The sequence below is a fragment of the Zea mays genome, chromosome 7, assembly GCF_902167145.1.
Source record: "Zea mays cultivar B73 chromosome 7, Zm-B73-REFERENCE-NAM-5.0, whole genome shotgun sequence".
Lineage (NCBI taxonomy): Eukaryota > Viridiplantae > Streptophyta > Magnoliopsida > Poales > Poaceae > Zea > Zea mays.
This window is the reverse complement of record NC_050102.1, coordinates 72,728,958-72,739,348: the sequence shown is the minus strand read 5'-3', so window position 1 is coordinate 72,739,348 and position 10,391 is coordinate 72,728,958. Positions and strand designations below refer to the sequence as shown.

General features: G+C 43.6%; 1 protein-coding gene across 7 annotated transcripts; it reads left to right on the top strand.

Moving 5' to 3' along the window:
* The first annotated feature begins 477 nt into the window (after positions 1-477).
* Positions 478-9,965, top strand: LOC111589729 (transposon Tf2-1 polyprotein). Of its 7 annotated transcripts, none has more exons than XR_002748843.2 (4): positions 478-987; positions 1,106-6,313; positions 9,106-9,327; positions 9,409-9,965. XR_002748843.2 is itself a non-coding variant. In XM_023300593.2 (3 exons), the coding sequence occupies exons 1-3, from the start codon at positions 805-807 to the stop codon at positions 9,652-9,654; spliced, it is 537 nt and encodes a 178-aa protein (XP_023156361.1). In that variant the 5' UTR covers positions 478-804; the 3' UTR covers positions 9,655-9,965. The 7 variants fall into 7 exon arrangements, 4 of the variants coding, with proteins under 4 accessions (XP_023156361.1, XP_023156359.1, XP_023156360.1 ...); XR_002748844.2 differs by having other exon boundaries at positions 9,081-9,327; positions 9,523-9,965; XR_002748842.2 differs by having other exon boundaries at positions 9,081-9,327.
* Positions 9,966-10,391: the final 426 nt, after the last annotated feature.

The window sequence follows — 10,391 nt, the reverse complement described above, 5'->3', positions numbered from 1 at the left end:
TGTGATGCAAATTAACGCGTGAACAACCATCTATATCTGTATACCTACATTAAGAAGTTAATTTTCTTAGTATTAAAAGACTTTATTATCGTTATGATGTCTATACATTAAGAGCACGATACAAGGAAACCAAAGAGCAAGATATGAGGAAGTCAAATGGTGTGTTGTAAATTATTGTGCTCCTGGCGTGAAACCATAGTGTAGTTTGCTATAGGATATGATTAGTAATGGAAGTTTTTGTGTCTACTATTCAAGTGAACAAGATTGGTCTGCTTTGTCATTCTCTAAACTGTGTGTTTTTACCTTCCACCTGAGCTGATAAATCCATAGCCTAGCGCTGCTTGTTCCTATCGATGCATATTGGTTCATCTGATTTGATGTCGTTATCCATGATGCCATGCTCTTTAGCATGAAACGTTCAAAGAATAATTATCGTGGTGTTCTTATTATCATAGTGGTGTCTATTGTAAAATATGGTAAATCTGTTGGCTGAGATTACATGTTATGTATCATGATTTTGTTGTCAAACTCACAGGAGATAGGACAAACCACATAAGGGCTACTTTACGAACCTCAAATCCCCTTCATGATTGGAGGGGGTTGAGATGAAAATGAACTAATTTTCTCTCTAATCCCCTCTAATCTCGAAGGGGATTTGAGTTTTTAAACTAGCCCTAACAGTTTGTTCACGAGAACAGACTCTGAAGGCAAAAAAAAAAAAAGTAGGCCCAGCCCAGTTGTGTAAGCAGCCTTCACCGTAACACAAACCCACGCGGCCACGCCACTCTAGCTACCGAGCGAGCCATGTCGCCTGCGCGGCCTCCTCCGCCTTCCGCTCGCCTCCGCGCCTTCCCCCGCGATGGAGTCCTCACCTCCTTCTATGCCGGTCGATTCCCCAGTATCCCTGGATGCCTTAATCGCCGATCCTGCGGCCGCGCCGGCCGCGTGTACTGCCTCTTCTCTGGCGGTGATAACCGCAAGAAACAGGTGCGCGCAACGCAGCATGCATCTCTTGATTGAGTAGCCCCGCGAATTCGGGGTTCGTTGGTCGTTTGGTTTATCTGGGAACAATTTTCGTGGACTCCCGTCTTCATATGTGGCCCAGGTTCTGGCCTCCGGGGGTTGAGTGTCACATCGGTGCTGCATCAGGATCAGGCAAACACCGTCGCGGATGACTGAGTTGGCGGTAGGAGAGGTATGCGGACAAGGTTTGGTTTTAGTGGATCCTGTTGGGCCGGATTTGGCCTTGTAATCTCAATTGTTAGACTTTGTTAATCTCTGGTATTGGGCCGTATTGTGGCCGTGTATTCGTGGGCGGGTCAGCCACACGTATAAGAGGCAAATATCTGCGCTGAAGAAGGGATGGAAGAACAGAAACCAAATATTCATACCTCTGTCTGCTTCTCTTGCCTGTGTTCTTTCCCTTTCTTCTCTCTTCTCTCCGGTGATCTCTGGCGATAATCCACCGGATATCACAAACTGGTATCAGAGGCATTTTCCGGCGACACTTCGATCGTCGTCGAGCGACATCTCAGGGAAGACATCACGGCGCCAAGTCGGCCATCTGTTCAGGCGCGTCACGTGGTTGCAGCCATGGAAGAGGTGGAGAAAAGGCTGACTGAGAAGTTCCAGCAAGCATGGGAGGCGTCGACTGCCACTCTCATGGAGCTGTCGAAGAAGATGGATGGGTTGGACACGCTGTCGACCAAGATGTCCGAGATGGAGAAGCGACAGATGGAGCATGAGAAGATCACACAGTACGTGCAGGCAAAAATGGATCTCTCCATGAAGTCTCTGGCACAGGTATCCCAAGATCAAGCGCGACTATCAAATGTGGTGGCGAATGCAAACCGAGGAGGGAGCGTCGCGCAGAGGGGAGGAACTGGTGACGGGTTGATGGGAGCTCATCCACAGGCAATACCACCCAGTTTCCAGACATCCCAGACCGCCCCTCATGTGTCTCATCCGACAGGAGGTTCAGGGAACCATTCGTCAGGTGAGGAGGCAAGATTTGGACAAGAAGAAGTTAACAGAAGAGGAATAGAGTCGGATCAACATCACCGAAGGACTTGGCTACCCAAGTGGGATTTCCCGGTATTTGAAGGGGAAGAAGCTAGGGTATGGATAGATAATTGTGAAGCCTACTTCCTGCTATACCAGATTCCAGAGGAGTTCAGAGTAAGCGCTGCCTCTCTCCATCTTAAGGGTCGTGCTGCTCACTGGTACCAATCATTTCGAGATTCTGTCGGGTTCGTAGATTGGATTCAGTTCAAGTTGGAGATTCGGAATGAATTTGATCTTACTACACATTCAGACAGGATGTTGGAATTGTTAACACTAAGGCAGACGGGGACTGTGTTGGAATATAAGACACAATTTGAGAAACTTGTCTATTGCATTAGGTTGTTTGACAAGGCTGTGAGTGAGACCTTCTTGGTGACACAATTTGTTTTGGGTCTCAAACATGAGTTGAAGGTTGGGGTGGAGATGCAATTTCCTAAAACAGTGGCTATGGCCGCTCAACTAGCTTTGAAACATGAGAGTTTGCATAGCAGACACACTGCAGGAACAAGAAAAGCAGTGGGAGTAAAGGGGGTTCCTCCAGTGGGCTTCAAAGAAGGTACAGAGTCTCAAGGAGAATTATGGAAGGCCAAACAATTGAAGGACTATAGGAGGGCAAATGGACTTTGTTTTAAATGTGGGGAGAAATACATGCCAGGCCACAAGTGTAAGGTTCCTGTACAACCATTGTTGAACTGCATCTCTCTGGAGGAGGGTGGAGATGGAGGACCTTTACTTTCAGATGAGCTATTGGATTATTTGGAGACAAATGGAGATAAGTCATATGATGGTATGACAGTATCCCTCAATGCTATGAGTGGCACTAACAACCCAAGATGTGTGAGAATACAAGCATTGATCAAGGACCAGTTAATCCTTCAGTTGTTGGATTCAGGCAGCTCTAACACTTTCATAAGTGAGCTAGCCTGTTCTAGGATTGGGTGTGAAACTCAGAATATAGAGCCTGTTGCAGTGAAGGTAGCAAATGAGCAGATCATCTACTGCCAGAAGAAGGTTGTCCAATTGAAGTGGTGGTGTGGTGGGAAAACCTTTACTGTAGATGCATTTGTGTTACCAGCCACTGCATATGATATGGTACTGGGAATGGATTGGCTGGAAAAGTTTAGTCCCATGTTATGTGATTGGGATAGAAAATGGGTGGAATTCAGTTATGAAGGAGTGAGAATCAGGCTGCAAGGGGTGGGCAATAAATCTGCAGCTCTGTTGCCAGAAGCATCCCATGAGCAAATCCAGAGGTGGCACAAGGGGAATGAAATTTGGGCAGTTGCATTGCTACAACAAGTGACACCAGAGTTGAAGGTAGTCACTGGTCAAGTCCCTGAGTGTGTTCAAGAGGTGTTGGACCAGTTTAAGGAAGTGTTTAAAACCCCAGATTCTTTACCACCCTCAAGAGAATATGATCATACTATCTCTCTGTTGCCTGGAACTACACCTGTGAATGTAAGGCCCTATAGATACTCACCATTACAGAAGGATGAGATTGAGAGGCAAGTCCAGGAAATGTTGCAAGCAGGAACAATCACTAGAAGTGTCAGCCCCTTTGCTTCTCCTGTTTTGTTGGTTAAGAAGAAGGATGGGAGTTGGAGATTTTGTGTGGACTATAGAAAATTGAATGATATTACAGTGAAGAACAAATTCCCTATGCCTATCATAGATGAGTTTATTGATGAGTTAGCAGGAGCCAAGGTGTTTTCCAAATTGGATATGGCTGCGGGTTTTCATCAGATAAGAATGGCAGACCAAGATGAAATGAAAACAGCATTTAAGACTCACCATGGACACTTCCAATTTAGAGTTATGCCATTTGGTCTCACAAATGCACCAGCTACATTTCAGTGTTTGATGAATGCTGTATTTCAGCAACTCATGAGGAAGTGTGTCTTGATTTTTATGGATGATATATTGGTGTATAGCCCTTCACTGGAGACACATGTTGTTCATCTACAACAAGTTTTTCAAGTATTAGAAACACATCAGTTGTATGCAAAAAGGAGCAAATGTGCTTTTGCTCTCACTCAAATAGAATACTTGGGGCATATTATTTCAGACAAAGGTGTGTCAACTGACCCTTCTAAGACAGAATCAATGAGAAGGTGGCCTACTCCAAAGTCACACACGGAACTTAGAGGATTTTTGGGACTCACAGGCTATTACAGGAAGTTTGTCAAGGGGTATGGGATACTGGCAAAACCTCTGACGGTACTGCTGCAACAAAAACAGTTTGGATGGCCACCATCAGCACAAACTGCCTTTGAGGCTTTGAAGGATGCTATGATTACCACTCCTGTTCTTGCCTTACCTAATTTCAGTGAGACATTTGTCATTGAAACTGACGCTTGTGACACTGGCATTGGAGCAGTGTTGTCGCAAAAGGGACATCCTGTGGCTTTTTATAGTAAAGCTTTAGGAGTGAAGAACAGCCAACTGTCAACTTATGAGAAGGAATTTCTTGCAATATTAATGGCAGTAGAGAAGTGGAGATGTTATCTGAGTAGAGGACCTTTTGTGATTCGGACTGATCACAGAAGTTTGTGTCATCTTCAGGATCAGACTTTGGCAACGGATATGCAGAAGAAAGCAATGACCAAATTGGCCGGACTGCAATTTTCAGTACAATATAAAAAGGGAGCAGAAAATAAAGCTGCAGATGCCCTTTCTAGAGTGGCCCATAATATGGAATTGTCGGCCATTTCTGCAACAACTCCTGTGTGGCTTCAGGAGATAACAAATTCCTATGAGTTGGATACTCATGCTCAAAGTCTATTGGCAGAACTGGCTGTCTCTAGTCCAAATGAGCAAGGGTTTGAATTGAAGAATGGGCTGATTTACAAGAATAACAGGCTTGTAGTGGGACAAAATGTGGGGCTGCAAACAAAGTTGATTTCAGCCTTTCATGCATCTCCTTTGGGAGGACATTCAGGAATCCAGGCCACCTATCAAAGGGTGAAGAAGTTATTTCTTTGGAATGGACTCAAGGCTGATGTGGAACAATTTGTGAGGCAATGTCACGTGTGTCAACAAGCTAAACACGAACATTGTAAGTACCCAGGTCTGCTTCAGCCTTTGCCTATTCCCCAAAGTTCCTGGCAAGACTTGTCCATGGATTTTATTGAAGGGCTACCTAAATCCAATGGGTATTCTGTGATCTTAGTGGTTGTGGATCGCTTGACAAAATATGCCCATTTTTTAGCAGTTAAACATCCTTTCACAGCTTCACACATTGCTCACTTGTTTTTCTCTCAAGTGGTTAAACTACATGGATTCCCTCATACCATAGTTTCAGACAGGGATAAAGTGTTTACCAGCACATTTTGGCAAGAGTTATTCAAATTGTCTGGAACTCAGTTACATCTCAGTTCAGCATACCACCCCCAAAGTGATGGTCAAACGGAGCGTGTGAATCAATGCTTGGAGATGTTTTTGAGATGTGCTGTTCACAATTCCCCTTCTCAGTGGGCAAAATGGTTAGACTCAGCAGAGTTGTGGTACAACACATCCTATCATACTTCTATAAAGTGTTCTCCATTTAAAGCTTTATATGGAGTTGAGCCTAATTTGGGATGCATTCCTGTCACTGACTCTTTGAATCCTTCAGAAGCTCAACTCACCTTGCAGCAAAGACAGGAATTCTTGGAAGTAATCAAGACAAATTTGGCATCTGCTCAAAGCAGGATGAAGCATTATGCTGATCTGAATAGGTCTTTTAGACAGTTTCAGATTGGAGATCTGGTTTACTTGAAGTTGCAGCCTTTTGCACAAGTTTCAGTGGCTTATAGACCCTGTGCCAAATTATCATTCAAATATTTCGGGCCATTCAAAATAGTTGATAAAGTGGGATCTGCTGCCTACAAGCTATTGTTGCCTGAATCTGCTAATATACATCCAGTGTTTCATGTGTCTCAGCTCAAGACACATGTTCCAGATTATACTCCAGTGTTTACTGAGTTGCCACCAACAGCTTTTTCTGAAAATGTGACTCCCAATCCAGAAAGGATATTGGATAGGAGGTTGGTGAAGAAAGGATCAGCTGCAGTTACTCAAATTTTGATCAAATGGGAGGGAATTCCAGTTGAGATGGCTTCCTGGGAGGATTATACAGTGCTGCAATCCAGGTTCCCGAATTCATCCATCTGGGGACCAGCTGGTGCTTCTGGAGGGGGCACTGTCACATCGGTGCTGCATCAGGATCAGGCAAACACCGTCGCGGATGACTGAGTTGGCGGTAGGAGAGGTATGCGGACAAGGTTTGGTTTTAGTGGATCCTGTTGGGCCGGATTTGGCCTTGTAATCTCAATTGTTAGACTTTGTTAATCTCTGGTATTGGGCCGTATTGTGGCCGTGTATTCGTGGGCGGGTCAGCCACACGTATAAGAGGCAAATATCTGCGCTGAAGAAGGGATGGAAGAACAGAAACCAAATATTCATACCTCTGTCTGCTTCTCTTGCCTGTGTTCTTTCCCTTTCTTCTCTCTTCTCTCCGGTGATCTCTGGCGATAATCCACCGGATATCACATTGAGTTTGTCTGTCTCTGGGATTGAACACATAGCACTGTAGAAAATGGGATTGATTAAATTTGTTTACACTATTTGTTATTCAAACGAACACCACCTGTTCGATAAGAACCCCTTGTTTTAATTTTTTAGGGTGATGTGTATAATGCCGAATTCGGTAGTGTCAGCAGACAGTATCAAGTTATTGTATTGCGGTATTTATTAATCTGCTATGTTTAGACAACCCCTCTTTACCCATTACAAGTAATGTTTAGGCAACCCCGTTGTTGCAAAACTGTACATTTTCTTGGAATCAGAGATCCTCTGGCATGCCATGCTGATTTTCATTATACAAAAAAAAATGTCACTTTTATATGCAAGATTGTATTGAACTAGATAGCACTGCTGATTTCTGAGAGAATCCAAAATTACGCGAAATATTGGATTAAATTGAACACAAACTTCCTTATAGAATAAAGCTATGAGTATGAAAGTGCTGGGAAACCCTATTACTTTGCTTCTTATTGGAATATAGATAATGCTGATGATGTAACATGTCCGCATAGTCTCTACTACCTATTAAGACGGTAAGGGGTAGGCTGCCTCATTCCGTGTTCTGTCATTCCCATTCTGTCCTCACTGCAAAGCCCATTCCCATTCCTAGCTGCCTGTCTTTCTCATTCCCCCTCCCTGCAAAGCTCATTTACATTTCCATTCCCGGCTATCACGTGTCTTTCTCATTCTCCCTCCCACAAAGTCTATTCTCATTCCCACGTGCATCCCACACCTAGCTAAAATTAAATTAAAAAAACAGGCTCCAAGGGGATTCGAACCCGTGATCTCTCAAATAAATGTGTTTATAGCTACCACTACACCACATGTGTGTTTATGTCTACATCTATTATAGTAAAAACATATAATACATCTCTCCCGAAGCCCACCTGCTACCCTTGCACAATGTGTAGTAGTAGATAAGTATCACTGAGATTATTAAATTATATTTTTGGATTGAGTGAGTAGTATTTAAAGAAGAGCCTTGCATGCAATTTCTTTTGTTTGAATAATGTTTTCAACTTAAATACTTTTTTTTGCATGTGTAACATTTATTCTTGGTAATATTTTTCCATGGATCTAACTTATAAATCATTTTCATAAACCAATGCCAAAGATGAATCCATGTTTCTTACTTGGAAACCCCGAACAAACACCACTAGCACGAGGCGCTCGCGTTGGCGTCGCTCACCGACGACGAGAAGAAACTTGGCGACTGCCATTTCGACCTCTGGAAGCAGTCCTACATGGCCCATGCGCCGCTGTGTACGGCAAGCTCCGGCGCAGCCGCCGCTTGGACGTGGTCCAGAGCGGCTGCACCGCGCTGTCCATCGTCAAACATGGGGACCTCATGGCCGTCGCCAATGTCGACGACTCTCGGGTTGTTCTGGGCATCACAACCTACGACGACGCCATCACGCCGTCTAGCTCATTATCCACCTGAAGCCTAACCTGCCACGTAAGTCGCTACTGACCGGCCATGAATTCTTGTGCGCTGGAATGACGACCATTGTTATTGTTGTGTGAGTGTCCTCGAACAAGATGTATGTAGAGGAGTAGCACATCCGGTGGTGCAACGACCAGGTGTACTACCTCGCTGATGAGCCCGGGGTGCACTTCATTTGGCAGCCCAGCCAAGAGTGATCGGTACTCACCATATCGCGCGCGTTCGACGACTATTATATCAAGAATTGTGGCGTCATCTCGACACCGGAGGTGAGCAGAGGTGGACCGACAACAATAACCACTCGCCATTGTCGGGGTACCTTTTGTGCCAGCCTGCCTTTAATTCTCTTCGCAAACACACACTTGCATTTTTTTGTTTAAGCAAGCGTGTATGGTGGTGCGTGCCTGATGACTAACGATGTACGACGGAACTTCTACCGGCAGGTGTGGCACGTGCTCTCCAATAATGAGACCATGCAAATCATGACAGATATCGAAGTCTGCATGATATTGATGGTTGCAATGTAGTAGTGAAACAACTAAATTAAAATAACAAAATTTATGTATGGCTAGGATCACAAATGAATTATGAAATATTTTCTTATAACAATATAAGACACATTTTGTATATAAGTTATCATGGTATTATATGTTCCCGTTGCAACGCACGGGTACTGACCTAGTAATAGAATAAATTGTGATGAGGAAACTTTTTTCTACTTGTTAATTGCACCTTCGTTCACTGATCCTTGGAAGTTGGATAACCCTGCCATAGCAAAACTGTAAAGTGCAAGGATTTAGGGTTTGTTTGGTTTGTGGCTAAATGTGACACACTTTGACTAAGGTTAGTCGTCCAAATTGAATAACTAACCTTAGACACAAAAGTTAGGCAAAGTGTGGCAACTTAGCTAGCGAACCAAACCTGACTTTAGTACTCCCTTTTCTTCTTGTACTACTTTATTTTGTAAATAAAAAAGGCACTATTACTTATCGGACTAAGTAGTCTGCAGGATCAAATTACTATTTTCCCTACAGGATGAAGCTAGGAAAGCACTGGAAAATGCCCTAGGGAAGAAGGCTGAGTTTGACAAATGGGGTGTGGAAATTGAAAGGAGGCAAAGGGGCTACCCTAGAGATCCTGCTGCTTGTGGTGGAGGATGGTCAGGAGGAGGCAGCTGGTTTAGGCGGCTTACTGGTGGAGGTTTCTGGGATGCAGCAAAACAAACTGTTCTTACAATCCTTGGCATTATCGCGGCGGTAAAACAAAATAACCTTGTTACATTGTTTTAGCTCCCAGCCTAAATGTCTGCTAAGTATATTGTTCAATTTGTGTTGCAGTTTTTCCTGATTGCAAACTTCAATATACTGGTGGCTTCTGTTATCAATTCGTTGTTGCTTGTGCTGCGGCAGATTCGGCGCATACTCTCCTTCATAGCTTACTGTGTTTTCCAGGGCGCATTGGTTGAAAGGTCTGGACCAAAGTCAAGTACCCTTGGCCTTAGCAATGTGGCTGGAGTGCCTGTGAAAGAAAAGGCTGGAATGTCTGCGAAAGAAAGAGTAGTTGGGAAATGGGCAATGGACTGAAGTAGTGCACAGTTATGTCTTGTGAGCAACTCTCTCTGTTTCAATGTATGTACGACAGTAGACATGTTACAATAATTTCTATGAAACTATGACCTTTTAAATGAAATATGTTGTGATGCTAGTCAATGTTAGAAAAAATTTGACCAAAAGGATTCCTAAAATCAGACGGAGTATTTCTTGTTCAGAGTTTTGCAGACACTGAAATGTTGATGTTTGCCGAATTGTTTGAGATGAAGACCGTGATTAGTGGTTGTTCAGAGTTTTGTATCAGCGTTGCCACTCAATATGAAGTACGAGCATTCGTGTTTTAAGTTGTTTTTATTACGTGTAACATTTCTGAGTCATTCTGTAAGCTCTACACGCTGTAATCCTGGCTCTTTCAAAGCGTTTATTTTACCCTTTATTTTTCTGAGTTCTGGGTCATCTATAAATTACCAATGTTCAAGCTAGTTTCTGAATTGAATTTTAGGCAGCTTTTGTGGATGGTTTTGGACAGCTGCAGTTTAGACACGGAAAAAAAAGATTGAGCTCGACGAACTGGCTCGAAGAACTCGTCGGTTAGAACAAGTCTGACTCAAGCCTGTTTCTGTGGCTCGAAAATAGGGATAGCAATGGAAAATTTTCTGTCGAGGAAAACTCTTTATACCCGTTCCTGCAATAAAAAAAATTCACGGGATTCTCCATGAACGCTTGCAGCGATGTTTTTTCCATCTCCATACCCTACGGGAATAAATCTA